At 39.1% G+C, this 15,901-nt stretch overlaps 1 protein-coding gene across 1 annotated transcript; it reads right to left on the reverse strand.

Moving 5' to 3' along the window:
- Positions 1 to 9,953: 9,953 nt before the first annotated feature.
- Positions 9,954 to 14,128, reverse strand: hmgb1a (high mobility group box 1a). Its single transcript, XM_080040532.1, has 5 exons — positions 14,027 to 14,128; positions 11,576 to 11,733; positions 11,150 to 11,307; positions 10,805 to 10,979; positions 9,954 to 10,645 (listed from the first exon to the last, which is right to left on the reverse strand). The coding sequence occupies exons 2-5, from the start codon at positions 11,720 to 11,722 to the stop codon at positions 10,493 to 10,495; spliced, it is 633 nt and encodes a 210-aa protein (XP_079896658.1). The 5' UTR covers positions 11,723 to 11,733; positions 14,027 to 14,128; the 3' UTR covers positions 9,954 to 10,492.
- Between the last annotated feature and the right edge of the window lie 1,773 nt (positions 14,129 to 15,901).

The following is a 15,901-nucleotide window of genomic DNA, read 5'->3' on the forward strand; positions in this document are numbered from 1 at the left end:
GTGTGAAACCAAAACACTGGCTCTAACTCCGAACAAGCCCAGAACTAGCTCCGATTTTGCGGCGGTGTGAAAGGCCTATCAGTGAAAAAAGTTTGGACACCCCTGGCCTATAGGTTACCAAAGACCTTTACTCTGACACCACCCTCTGGCCAAATGTATACATTTATTTAAACCAACTGCTCAGGGCAAGAAATATTTAGATTTCAGCTGTTATTTATCTTAATTAAACAGCCGCTAGCATAGCTGTAACAGTCATTCTGTTAACTTGAAATTTTCTGTGCATTATCTCTTGAATTGAATGTTCTTGTATACAGACTACACTCTAAAAAGAAAATAGTTGAACCAACTTAATTGAATTAGGGCAACCGGTAACACACAATTGAATTAAGTTTATTGAAATAAAGAATGTAAGTTACACTTACACAATTGTTTCAAGTCAGATCAACTTAATAGTTTGTTTGTTTTCAAATCAAAAGTTTGCATTAATCCAACTTATAATTAAGGGACAACAACTTAAAATGTCAGTGTTTTCTGAATCAATTTCTTGTTTAATCCTAAAGTAAAATATTGCTTCTGTAGAACCTAAAAGAAAATAGTTGCACCAACTTAATTGAATTAAGGCAACCTGGACTAAATGTTTGTTATGTTGCTGTTTGCACCGTGAGCGAAGGGGATGTTATATTTCATTGGGCAGATGTGTTTCAACCCTATATAAGTTTACTATGTCCCCTATTTGTTCAAATGCTAAACATAGACAGCAGCTTCTGTTTGTTATAGGACACTTGTTACAATATATCAAGTTCAATGGAATGATTAATTTCTTTTGTAATTGGTCTCCTGAGTTGAACTAGGGATCTGGTTTAAGAGTTCCACAAACCGTTCTGTTATAGCCAACAAAATCATGGTTAGTTCACAAAGAGATATTTTATTTAAACAAAATGCATAGTGACCTAATGGAATGAAACATCCCCTTCACTGAGGGTGCAAATAGCAACATAAAGGTTTAGACCAGTGTAAGTCATTGTGGGAAAGGGGGCGTTAGACAGGAAAACCTAATTGAATCGCTTTAATTTGCATAAGAAAATCAAGTCAATGTCAGGTCAATGTATAAAGTACAATTTCAATTTGATGTAATCCACAAAAGTACATTGCCATCACTAAAGCAGAAAACTGAGTCAGACTTATTCAAAAAAGTGCGTTACTTCAACTTTTCAAAAATATACTTTTTAGAGTGTACTATTAACTTGTAGTACCTTTAAATGTTTCGACTGTGAAAACTTCCTGCAGTCTTCTCTAAAAAAACATAAACATTAAACTCTTTCAACATTAAAACATATTATCTTTCTAACTACGGAGACAAACTGATTTTGAAAGGAGGCCCGTGACATCAGGGAGGCACCTAAGCTGTAAAATGATCTCATAAAAGACTTAATAACACTGTGAGGGCGATACCTGTGCATTCCTGAGTCAACCTTCACTTCCTTCTTCACCTTCCCCTCTTCTGATCTTCCCCATTCCACTCCTTGTTACCTCAGAGTGAGCAGGCGGTATGAAGTAAAAAGGGAGGGGTGGGGGTGCAGGTAATCAGCAGTGCCAGACTGGCTTTATGGCTACTATACCGTGTGTATGTCAGGCAGTTATTATGGGACGTAATAGCTGTAATTAGATGAGCAGTGGACTTTCCTACAGAGCCTGTGAGAACACATCAATTTAGTTTGTTACCCCTCTGTGGTTGTCCTTTTGCTCACATTAATTTTTGTTACAACAGCAAAACATGGATTTCTCACAGCGACAAATATAAAGAAACCGTGTCATGCGTGTTCAATCGGCCATCCCTTCAATGAGCACGCCTAACTCTACTAAGCCGGTTAAAGGATTACATGTTATTTTTTGTTGCGCTCAGTCTACTAAAGTACACATTGTTTTCCAGGTGGTCACTCGACTGATGCTTGTTCCAGGATTTGGGCTTTGAGTCATCCGGGGCTCACCCTGTGTTGTTGTTGTTGTCGTTATAGCGATGGTTTTGTTCTTTGGCAGACGGAATATGGCAGACTCATGAACACAGACGGCCAGTACCTACCTTGTACTACCTTGCTGATTATATCCACGTCACTGTTGGTGAGTCAGCATTGGATTTGCGAGCCTGACTCACCACCCGAGACGTGAAAAGACTCAGCAAGGTTGTACAAGGTAGGTTATGTGTGTCAACAAGCTTCGGGCATTTCATTCAGACAGTGTGGTCTACAGACAAGTGATTTGGGGTGTAGCTTACATGATGACCTTCCTCTCTTTTTTTCCCTTCTGCCTCAGTTCCTTCCGCTTGCCTTTAAGCTACATGCTACTCTATGAAAAAGCAGTGTCACTATAATTTCATTAAACACACAGATAAAAAAACTGTATTTTTTTACAGAAAGTTATATTAAATCCCCTGAGTTAGTTGGCACCTGTCAGTATCTGACTTATTGATTTGGTTTCCATGGCCCAAAGGCAAGGGAAGATGTGTCTGTGGCTGCACACACATACACAAAAAACTCACCAAGTTGGTAATGTACCAATGGCCTAGAATTACATGAGTGGTTTAGGGTTTTTACCAGAAGAACTAGATTACTGTGGCAGAGAGAGAGAGAGAGAGAGAGAGAGAGAGAGAGAGAGAGAGAGAGAGAGAGAGAGAGAGAGAGAGAGAGAGAGAGAGAGAGAGAGAGAGAGAGAGAGAGAGAGAGAGAGAGAGAGAGAGAGAGAGAGAGAGAGAGAGAGAGAGAGAGAGAGAGAGAGATCCCAAACTAAATGATTGCTTCCTCATGATACAATAAAAGAACAACAGTGCTGCAGCTTTAAAGCAGTTAAAGGACCTATCTGGATTATTATCGGCAAGGTGCACACACTATTTCGTTTGATGAAACTCGTGTCAGCGATAGCACCTCTCTCCAGTCAACAGATTGAAACCAAATGAGAGACTTCAATCTGAACCTCTCTGACATAGACAAAATCAACAACAATGGCACATTATATCATTATAGGCCTACACAATATAAATCAAACATACATTTATATTAATTGAATTGGCCCTTATCATTATGGTGTTCATGATATAGTATTTAGCCCTATAGTGAAAATGCATGTGGGTCCTAAATATGGGTGCACTTTAATAATAGCTTTTCCCAATATCCAATCAAAATGACATTTAAAAGCACCATGCTGATTTGAGCTGATTAAGAATCCATTCATGTGAATTCATGAACGTGCCTAGAAAAAAAAACATTTAATAATCCTGCATAGAAGACATTTGTTTATGAGAGTCTGATAAAAAGAATATTAAAAACATATAAATAACCCTCTGGCACAAATAGACTCATAATGCCCCTCTTTCATAGTACAGGCTTTGATGTTTTGAGATGTTGCCCAAACCCTCAATCCTTTTTCCAGCTAGATTTTGAGGTTTAAAGAATACACTAGGAACTGTATTAAGTTTCAAAAGATCATCAGTGAACTGGGAGGAAAGTGGGGTTTCCCTGGGGCGCTACAACAAAAGACAAGCAACTCAACAGATGCTGGTTAGGCTTGGAGGTGCAACAGACTCTTTCAAACTTTCAGGCAAAGAGGGCAGTGAAACATTGCTTCTCAGCGTGGTTTAAAGAAAGTAGAACAGTGTTAAATAAATAATGCAAAAGGCTTAGTCAGTGGAAGCTTGTTGTTTCATGGGTGAAACAATGGAATGTGACCCAGGTTGGTTTGATTTTTTTTTTGTTGGTGATATTCATTTAATCTTTTATTGCGACTTGCACAGGTGGACTGCTTGTGTTTTAGAAATACCAAAATTACTGGATAATATTGCATCACTTTACGGTAAAGTTAAGCAAGGTTCAGCTTTGTTTTGTTTTTTCTTACCTGTAAATGGTTTAACTTCCTAATCTAAATGTACATTTGTTGGCCATTTCTGTCTTAAATAGACATTTAAAAAAATGACTCTTCTGTTTATCTGCCCTATGCTGACCATCCCATGTCCCTTTGCAAGAACTGATAGTGTTTCCTAAAGATGAAAAAACATAAGCTTTACATGATGGCTTGTTTGTTTAACTGTAGAGAGTTATAAAGAGCCATGCCAGGCCTCCAATTAGTGTATATGAAGTGCTGAACTACAGAAATGCCTCATTTGCAATTCCCAACAGAGAAATAATTTCATATTGGCTCTGTGCTTACAGAATAATCAGTGTAAATCAACTTTAAATGGGTTGATATCAAGACCCGATTACCTGATTTACATTCCAGTCTCAGCATGCTCCAAGGCTGCAGCACACCAAAGTCGAATTCAACGCGTGCTTATTATTTTTAGCTTGTTACATATCAAGACCAAATTGATCTTTGTAATAACACCCTGGTTCTTTTTCTTCTCCTTTCAAATATTTTTGTTAATGCAATCTTTATGTTTTTTTCTCTTAATATTAAATGAAAACAATACTCATATAATTAAAATGTCTTCTCAACCTGGATTTGTTTGTCTGAATAATGAATAAACCACACACACACACACACACACACACACACACACACACACACACACACACACACACACACACACACACACACACACAATTATGGTAGAGGCTTGTGGGGAGGGGGATCTGTCAAATGTATAAAAAATTAAAAATAAATGGATGTTTAATGCTGCTGTTATGAGGCCGCACTGTGTACATTTGATCCTGCATAGAAGCTTGACGCATCTGCAATCACTTTATTAGATGTTTTCTCGAGTGTCTGCCATTACAACTTGAATGTCAACTTCTGAAGACCGTAGAGCATAATTATATTCTCTGCACAAATCTAAATCTAGCCTTGTATTTCTATTTCTTCACGTCTAGCTTACAGAGTGAGTTGTGAAGTTGAATTCAGAATGGTATTTTTAGATACTTGTATCTCAATACAACCTGGGTGAAAGCTCAGGTCTAAAGAGAGGGCTTAAGCGCTGGATTAATTAGTAGTAATAAATAGATACAAGCTGAATAGCAGAGTTATAAAGGCATAGCGCAACAATCTGATGATTATGGATTGAAAATTGGTTTGCACACCATTTTTGTCTTTTTGCTTTGGCTCGACTGAATTTAATGTTGGGTACTTTATTTTAAAAGTACCACACATTGTCAATCATAGTAAAAACAACTTTTCTCTACCAGAGGGTCCCCATTTGTTTTGTTTTACTAATTTGTCACCTACCCAGTGTTATAAAGTTTATATCGTAAAGCACTTTATTTAATGCCAATTGCAACTATTTGGTCATAAATAATGGGGATTCCTCCTTGACATAATTCTCTATATTTAATCAGAAGGTTCTTCATCAAAGGTTATGTTAAGGTGTTGTTAAACACACAGACAACACAGAGCACACATACTCTTCTATATTCACTGCCAAAACAAAAACACAGTCTTATTTGTGAGACACAAACACAAACACACGCGCGCGCACGCACACACACACACACACACACACACACACACACACACACACACACACACACACACACATACACAGAGAAGAGTCATAGGTTGACTCAAGAGATACAAACTAGAAAGGGGATGACAAATCTCATTTCACAAGAACTCATCTTTTGTGTAGCTGCCTACTCGCCAATTTGCAATGCTTTGTCCACTGAGATACACAGGAACATGCAAACACATGCTCTGCTGTCGCCTTCCTCAAACACAGACCGGCATATACTCTACTCTACTTTACTATTCTAGACATTTAAAGTATTTGTAATTTACTTGTCTCTTTTCTTTTTATGCCACTCTTCTATTTCTAACCCATTTCATTTCAAAGGAAAATATTTACTCTAGAGCATTACTGTTACATTTATCTGACAAGTTTGGTATCTCATTACTTACTACATTGAGATTTGTACATATAATAACTACATGGAGGTCACAAAATATGATGCTTTGTTACGGAATTAAACTACCCACGCATACAAGTACAGCTGAACCAATTAGTCAATTATCAATCATCAATCATGGCCTAGAGGAAAGAGGGCCTACCAGTAACCATGAGATCGCTGGTTTGATCCCCAGCACCGGACAGGAGGGTGTTATTTGTAAAACTAGAGGAGGCTGGTATAACTTCTCTCCCAATCCTTGAGACACGTAACCCCAAAACTGCTCCAGGGGCGCCGCAATATGGCTGACCCTGCGCAAGGACCCCCTCTAGAATCGCATGTGTATGGTGTGTTAGAAATGTGGGAGGGGTTATCGTAAAGACAAATTGCAATAACCTTGTGTGACTTTATGTGTGAATCTGCATGTTTTCATAGCCGATAAAGTACTTAACTTAACCTTGTCATTTGCAACACCACCACCCAATGGAGGAACAGGCTTACAACAGCAGAATGAGTGAAATGAGGTTGCAGAACCATCTTTAAAAGGCTGCTTCATTCAAAGCAGCTCAGTGTTTATATCCCATGAAATCATTTCCTCTTAGATAGATAGATCTTTATTTGTCATTGAACCATTACAGAACAACGAAATGGCATTCCAGTTCACACCCCACACCCCTTACAGCATCTTTTAAACACTTTTGTTTCTCTTTAAAGCCAATCATTTCAGAGACTCCATGCTCCAGGCCTGGATGAACCAGCCCTCACATGATTGGTGCAGAGGTGGGCTGGTATGTAGCACATGCACCTGATTGGTCCCTCACTATGAATCATGTTTACATTCAGAAGCAGATAGCAGTGTCAGTGTGATTGAAATGCCTATTTATTTGTTTTTTAAATGACAAAAAACGCATAGACCCCAGCTCTGACTTTATATGGTTGCACACACATACCGCATATTAAAAACTGTCAAGCTGAAACAGTAGGCTACTTTTAAAAATAACTTATGAACCTTTTAAGTATTCTATCACATTGTGTAAAAAGAAATTTCTCTCTTTTTCAATGTCACCTTTCTAATATGAAATCAATGTATCCCATCTGCCTCTAAAAAGCCTTTTGAGATCGTTGTCAATGTGTGGTAAGAATGATGATGACGTATTTCAGCAATACTGGGGAAATGTATGGGAAAAGTAACACTTGCTCGATGGTGTTTTGTCCCCCCAATGGAGCCTTCAAGGCAGCGCTGCCTGGAAGGCCCTATTCCTTAACATTACCCTACCCCTACCTGCAGGCTGCCTTGAAGGCTCCGGTGGGGGGACAAAACACCAAACATCGTAACTGCTTTTTTTCTTTCTATGTTTGTACAGTGAAAACATAATTGTGAAATACATTCAATAGTTTGACTACTCGTTGAGAACAGCAAACTCTTCCAAATATTCAGTCCTGTATAAAAAATAAATAAAAGTGATTTTGATAGGGGATCTTTGGTGATAATCTTGGTGGGGGGGGGGGGGGGGGGTAACTCATGCTTGTTGCTTATATTTATTTGTGTTCAGAATATGAATGAAGTCCTTAATCTTTTACTGACTTTTGCATCTAATTTGCATAATATTTTATATTATAGTAATATTTCAGCGGCGGACTAATACCTAGGTTACAGGCTCTATAATAGTTTGTTTACCTGCTGCTGCCCGTACCTGTACGAGCCGGAATACACTGATGAAGAATTGAGAGGGATGCTCAAAGGGCAGAAAGAGAAAGAGCGTCTGTAGAGACAGCCCCCGCTGGAGCTGCAGCAGAGAACCGGGACAGAATGAAGGTAGACTGGTGGCAGTGCAGTTTCAGTTTCTGTCCCACGCTGCTCTGTTTACTTTCTGCTGTAGTGATTCGGTTACACAGCAAAGTAAAAGTCCGCTGCTGCTAAGAAAGTAGTCCCTCAAAATGCCATAATTCATGCGATGCGAGGTTGGTTTTATTTCTAAAATTATTCTATCAACACAGACATTTACATCGATAGTCTGGCGTTATAATTGATTGGCCTCGGGTGTACTGTGGAGTGGGTAAGACTGTTTTAGTAGCAGGCTGGTATCCCCCCGATGCCGTGCGCTAGCTTAGCACGAGCGCACTCTGCAACTAGAAGGACTGAATTAAATGGGTTGAAAACGGTCTCCACTGATAAAGAACACCAATGCTAACTTGGGAATAAGGCCCTATGTCTAAAATCCTGAACTACCCCTTTAAAGTAGGCTACAACTTGACTGTTTTACTGACTGAGCCGTTTCTTTTAATAGGTTTTGTCTGCAGTGTAGTATCGCCACTTCGTTTTAATTACTGACTTCAACTGGCTGAGTTCATTGTTGATGATAATACATTTGAAACTGCTCTGATCATGGATTTGATCATACTGTGTGCGTTAAGGTGCCGTTGCAGTAATATGACCACTAGGTGTCGCCCGGAGACCATTTATTGGATGCAGTGTGTACAGTCGACACCAGGTGGCTAGGATTAACAGGCTTTGGAGCAGGCAGTAGCGCTGTGTAGCTAAACCTGCCATACTGTATGCGCACTTCAGGCCTGCACAGGCCCACACAGACACTGATCAACAGCTGAACACAGCCACGATCAGGTTCTGCCACTGTTTCAGCATAGTTTCCCCATTTCCTGCCTCTCAGCAGCATGATCAACTGCAACATAAAAAGTGCAATCTGTTTGGCAAATGCAGACAGTGGATGTGAGTGTAAAACAGTCACCATCTTTAAACGCTTCCTCCAATCTGCTGTGACTGCAGGCCACGTTGCATATTGCACACAGAAACAGTGGGGACATCATAATCAGCAGTGACAGTAGCATGCAGCTGTTGGGTGATTGTATGTGCTGGCCTCAAGTTGGCTTCACTAGTAGCTTTTTCCTGTTTTAAAAGATGTAGACGACATATCCATGGCATGACCCAAGGTTGGGGGTTTGGGAAAATGTTTTTGTCCACTGGATTCAAATTGAATATGAAAAGCAAGCATAATCTTTACACTGAAAGTGAGGAGTGATCAGGGATAGCAGCAGCAGGAGGCTATGTCACCTTCAGGGACTGGCTGGGCTTTATCAGAGTTGTAGAGGTCAGCTGCTGCCCTGTGCTCTAGTTTGACACCAAGGCCTGTCCAGTATAAGCAAAGGCTGGAATTAGTGCAGAGACTGAGGAGAAGTAATGTACACCACAGATCAGAGACATGTCTGTGCCACTCAGCTAAGTTCTTTCAATACGCGTGTATATAGGCTGACAGTTGGTAACCCCCTGTTCTCTCCCATGGGGGGGTGGGGGGGAGTGTGTTGTTACTACCACAATGTACAATGCAGGCCTATTTGTTTGTGTGTGTGTGTGTGTGTGTGTGTGTACCTTTTAGTTATTTGTACACAGCAGCCATATTCTTATGTCACTGGGTTCTTCAAAGCACATAATCCGTCTTATATAAATGGTCTTTTTTTTTCTTTTTCTTTAGCCTGGATAGGACGTGGAGAGTACATGACAGATGAAGCAGCTGTATCTAAATAAAACAGATACAGGCAGTGATGCATGCTGGCATGCAGAGCAGGCAATAATGTTACAACTGGCAGTGTACCTCTGAGCAGGGCAAGGAGCTTCAATACACAGAGCTTGTTTGCATACAACCACAGTTGTGCTAAATTACACAGGATGCATAAACTGTTTTTGCAATGAGTCATACCTCCTCAGCTGGGTTGTTGCAGGTTAACGAACAAGACATACCTACATTATTGACATATTTCTTAACATTTCTTAAGCAGAATGGCCTCAGTCATAGCTTCTGTATATTTAATCATAATCATAATACATTTCATTTGTCATTGAATTGGTTTTGGCAGTGCTAATTTTCCAGTGCAAAAACACCTTTGCTTTGATTGGGCTGCGGTTTATATTTGTCTTACTACTGCTCTACCATAAAAGGTATATTATTGTCTACTCTGAGAAACTGTGTAGTCATGTTCAAATAAGAAACACTCTGTCCCCCCAAAAACTAAAGTCTTGGGAGAAGGAAACCTGCAGTTCCCTACCCAATACCACACACATAATAAAAAAAACTATTTATTAAAAAAAAAGTTTATTGACATCAGAAGCAAATTAAATTTCAACAATAAACAAGGCGTTTTTTTCTTAATTTTGCTATTACAGTGGTACATAAAGATGAGTAAAACAACTGTGATACGTCAATTTTGATAACATGTCATTTAAAATGAAAAAAAAACACACGATAAAAAGGAAAAGAGAAGAAACACTCCGATCTAACTCGTTTTTTTGTGCTGCGCACCTCTAGCTAGAGTAATAACTGTAAGCCCCTTTACACTGTACCAGGCAGGATATGTTCTAGGATCTATCACTGGAAAGTATAAGACTGGCAGAAAGATACAGACACAATACTTTTGTAGTGTTAACTATACAAAAAGGAGAAAAAAAACTGTACAGCATAAAAACAACTGATATACACAGCCTTTTTTGTTTTGTTTTTTACCCCTTGGATAACTAAGAGATTTTTTTTCAGTAAGTGAAGTGTGTGCAACGGGGTTAAATGCTTTATAAACAAGGAAATTACCACTTATATATATATATATATATCACTAATTATCTACTCGTCATCATCATCGTCAAAGTCATCGTCCTCTTCCTCATCGTCATCATCATCGTCGTCATCATCATCCTTCTTCTTCTCTGCCTTGGCCGGGGCTTTTGCGGGTGGTGCGGCGCTTGGTTTGCCCTTAGCACGGTAAGCTGCCACATCCTGCAATGGAGGAATGAAAAATTATTACGCAAACATTTAGACCCAAAGAGCCAATTTTTAAATTAAAGCTCACACAGGAGGGGCAGCACAACATGACATATCATTAGTACAAAATGCGTCCCCTGGCAGTAGCAATCCAACCGATCAGCATTTATTTACCTTCTCATACTTCTCCTTCAGTTTAGCGGCCTTCTTCTCATAGGGCTGCTTGTCCTCGGCAGCGGTGCCGTTCCACATCTCACCAAGCCTCTTGGCAACATCTCCAATGGTCAGACCAGGGGTCTCTTCTTTCACCTTAGGGCGGAAGTCTGCGCAAAAGATGAAGAAGGCAGATCTGGGGGAGGGTGGGGAGGAATAAACAATAAGGAATGAGTTCATCATTTACACAACTAAACAACTTTCATATTGTGCCCTAAATCATGATTCAGATTGGTTTTCTTCTGCAGAGACCTTTCTCTACTGCAGGAGGCAATCAAAATAAAAGTGTTGACTTCCAGCACTTACGGAGGTCTCTTGGGGGCATTGGGGTCCTTGAACTTCTTCTTCTTCCCTCCTGCCACCCTGCCTCCCACTGGAACGTAGTTCATCATCTCCCTTTCATAGCGCACCTTGTCCTGCCTGGCTCGGTCTTCAAATGTGCCCTTCTCCTTGGCAGACATTGTCTGAAAACAGGGAGATAACTTGTTGATTGTCCCTTGTACATAAGTATCAAGAAAGATAATTTACGCTTACATTACCTAGGGTTTCTAGGGCGTTTCATTATCTTACTTATAGCATGATGAGGAATCTGATTGTAACTTTAATCATGAGCTTTAAACTTATGAAACAACATGTATCTGTATTATCTTGAGTGAAAAAAATAAAAATAAAAAATAAATAAATAAATAATTAAAAAGTCTATAAGACCATCAACAATCCATCTTCTCCTACCTTCCATCGCTCGGAGCACTTCTTGGAGAACTCGGAAAAGTTCACCGAAGCTTCGGGGTGTTTCTTCTTGTGCTCCTCCCGACAGGTCTGGACAAAATACGCATAAGAGGACATCTTGCCCCTTGGCTTGTTTACATCTTTCCCCATGATGGCAGTATCTAAAAAAACAAATGTAGGATGCATTGATTAGCTATGAGGTACTCAAAAATATATTGATTGAATTCTATTCTATGCTACATTCTTAATGCTTAATTTTAGTCAAAGAGAAAAAAAAAATCATATTTTTTGAATTAAAATGTATTTAAAAAAGTTTGTAATAACATAATTCTAAATTCAATTTTAAAATCATTCTTGAATCAGGTAGGATATGTTAACTGTTCTTACCACCTACAATGCTCCTTGTGCTGTACAATGAGCACATCTATTATTTCTCTCCACAGGGTATTGATAGCACTACTTAAGTGACCCGCCTTCCCTGCTGTCAAACTGCACTAAGTTGGGACGCGTTAACGCAGTCCGCTAAAATAAAACCTGTCCAGCACAGACGGAGCTTATGCGATGAAAGGACTTTATTTATTCACGCAATCTGTACTATGGCCTTTACATAGGCTACAACTCAGAGGTCCGTGGTCAATTCACAATTTGCTGGTTTAAAACTACCCAAACCCATTGCAACGGATGAAAAGGGAATTAAATCACATAAAAACATCCATAAATAATAAAGATAATGTTCATTGTGGTAAAACCCTAGTTCTGATTAGCCTACTTGAAACGAGTGAAACTGCAGAACTTCTCTCAAGTGCAACGGCATAACATAAACCTTAGCCCTCTGTGGTAATGTAACAGTGGACTTGGCATTGAAACAATAAAAAAAAAAACTTGTGTTTTTGAAGAAGAAAAAAAGAAAACCTTGAAAAAATATTGTTTTTATTAATAAATAGGTCTTCGGGGAACATGGTTTCACTAATGTTCATGTTTTCATCAAATAAATAACTTTGACACAAAAAAGACACAATTTCTCATAAAGATGAATTTATTGAAAATGAAACACTTAAAACTACCATTGGACGTGATATAACACTCTTCTCGAGCTGATTTTGCTTTTTCTTATTCTGAAAAAAATTCTCCATCTGTGTCTAAAACCTTTAAAACTGGTGTTTTTCTCCGTTACTATCCAGTATTAAATGCTACTGTAACTCCCTGTTAAAACTGCGTCGACCGAAGTAGTAATGGCGCATAGGCTTTCGTTGAGGAAAAAGGAGGTCAACAACGACGGCAATATTTCTTCTTCCATTTTGTGAGAATGCCTTCCTCATGAAAGAAAGTCCACCTCAAATGTCTCCGCCCGCCCTTTAGATCGCTTTGCAACATTCAAAATATGTCTACAAAGCCGGCAATCTTGACAAAATATTTCCCCCGATGGATTCCCATTGCACTAGCCGGTTTGTATAGTAATACATTGGGTCTGCACTGTGTCTATGAGCCCGTGCTACTGCCTTGGTTTCTATGAGCTCCTAATGGCCGCTCGTCTTCATCCACTAACATGGAGAATATGGCTCCTTCTCTTTGTGTCAGCGCACAGAGGGCAGAGCGACCGCGGCGACTCGCCTCGCTTCAACCCCGGATTTAAACGTCTTAACAGCATCGGAAAAATCCCACAAGGGCATTGTTGGAATCATGAAGGATTAAACTTGAATTTGACGTCGTTACATCGCATAGTTGGATGTTTGTTTTTCGAGAAAACAGGGTTAGAAAAAGTTGAACTCAACTGCGCCTCTGTCACATTTTCCTCACTGCCTTTGCCTCCTATGCGAATACAGTCAGCCATTACAGTAAAAGCGCAGGTCTGAAGGGATTTTTTTTCACCGTCTTGTCGTGGGATTTGTGAAAAACCAAAGACATGTCCGTGTCTATTAAGAGACATTCTTTCTTTTTCCTGGTGTTTTTTGTAATTTTTACTGTTTGTATCGAAACCAGTACTCTTCCCATGACAGGCGATCAAGCTTCGCAATTCACTGCAATGCCAATGGCTAGCTAACGGTAAGTCTTCTACCATTGTCGCTAACCGTGTTGTCCGCTAGACATTCCTGAATTTTTACGCGATAACTACCAATTGATTCTTCTCCATTTTGTACAAATGACACGACAACAATACACAAAATTATTGGTATTGACCGAAATAAGTGGTTTTCGTCGAATCTAGGCAAGGTTAATATTTATTTATTCTTTTTTTAAATGGAGCGTCTGGTCCACACTCCCAGGCAGGCAGGGCAATGTATCGTTACACCGGCAATTTTTTGTTGTTTTTGACGTTTCCCCGCAAACAAAAATGTTTTCAAACAGCAAGATATATTACATTCGAACATGGCAAATACATATGCAAAAAATTCATAAATGTTATGGTCATTTTCATCGTTAGGAACACTTAAAATTTCCGTGTGTGATACTTACCAAGGGACTATCGCTGGATCTCAATGCTCTGCAATGGCTGTGTGTGAGGGAACAGGGGCGATACGCAGTGTCTTCAGTCTTCAGCTCTCTAACATTACTCTCGGCGGGACTTCCACGCCATTGGCCAGCTCCCAGTCTGACGCTCCTCCGATTGGACGGAGGCTTTTCATTGTCCTAATAGAAGACGAGGCCCCATTGGCAGCCTTTTGTGAAACGTCACTGAAGTTTTCCAAGGCGCGTGGATACAAAAACATTTCTGTCAGAGCATGCTGCTGGAGCTGGTAGTAGTGTAGTGTGTTTGCCATAGTATTGAATTCACTACGTTGAGCACAGTGTACAGTAGGCAAGTTACATGAATGAGACAACGCGGAGCGCTTGTGGTTAGTGGACGAAGCGGCTGTGAAATGTTGTGCGAATGTGTTGGATGGGCTCTGCCGCTCTTCATCAACCTGCTCCATTGTACATTCCCCTCAATACACGTGAGTTTATTTGCAAATTATGACTTTTAAATGCATTAGGTAAACAACTTTCAATCTCGTGGAAAACAAAGAAGACCCACTTACACGCCCCATACAGGATAATTACGGACTGGATATGCAATTTAAAATGATTTGGGTTATTAATATACAATAACAAATCAGGTAACAGTCGGCCTTTAAATTACCATATGAGCCCTGATTTTATTTTTTTCAGCACTTTATTAAGAAAACGCTTCTTAACAGAATTTAACAATGTTTTTTCTTAGTTTTTCCTATAAATAAACATAATCTTCCCTTTTAGCAGTCACTCAATCAGTGCTATAGCTATGTTTACTTGTGAGCCTGCTGTGCCCTGGCCCCTTTGACATGAGAATAAAGCAACAGCTATCAAATAATAATAAATGCATTAAATAAAAATAAAGGTAAAAAGCCTATTTGTTCAGCACAATTCATTTTCTTCACTCTTTTTTTTATTGGCTTCATAGTTGGTTGAAAGATAGTGGTCATCCCCAATTGAAACACCAACTTAAAGAGATCAAAGAGCTACTGTTCTGTTAAAGCCAAAGTTAGTGGATAAAGAATAATTTTGAATAATATATTAATAACATGTCCCATTCTACAGGTCTGTATGAAAGCCTCACAGCAGTGGGATTTTCACTACAAACCCGACACATTATGTTCAATTAAAGGGTTCAAGTCCCAATGTACAATAAGCCTATTCTTAAAGACTCCAGTGAGAAATCCTTCACTTTGATGGAACCCACTGTCTCCAAACCGATCAGGGCTTGAAAGCAGTTTATAGATTATGTTTTATGAATTATGAATTTGCATTCAAATTAATAAACAATATTTTCTTATACTAACTCTATTTGATAATTTCATGCAGATTATCATATTACACAATGTATAATATATCGTTTACTCTCATATATCTAATACAAATTCAGAAAGACCCTACAAGCACATTTTGATGTGTGACTGACTGTAGTTGAACAATTCAGCTCACGTGTTCATATGATTGTGTATTTGTTTGTTTGTCTGGTCAACAAAAGATCTTGAAAAATAAAGTTACACAAGTTTGACGTTTGCTGTGCCAATTCATGCTTTTAAAGATATAATGTGAGTTTGATGACTGTGACGTTGCTGTAGCGCCACCATCAGACAAAGATTGTAATTTATTTTATTTAATTGATTGTATCTCCTATAAACAGTGTCTTTATGATATCTCCTAACTCATACAGACACTTAACCTGCAGTGCAATATAGTAACAATACGTATAACCAATATAATTGACAAAACAAAAGGTAATCAGTTGCCTATTGTAGAAGTATGTTTTTTTTTAGATTCCCCATTTCCAGTAGGCAGAATACTGATTTTTGGGACCAAGCCATGAGC

The sequence above is a fragment of the Ammodytes marinus genome, assembly GCF_949987685.1.
Source record: "Ammodytes marinus genome assembly, chromosome: 14".
In the NCBI taxonomy this organism is placed as follows: domain Eukaryota; kingdom Metazoa; phylum Chordata; class Actinopteri; order Uranoscopiformes; family Ammodytidae; genus Ammodytes; species Ammodytes marinus.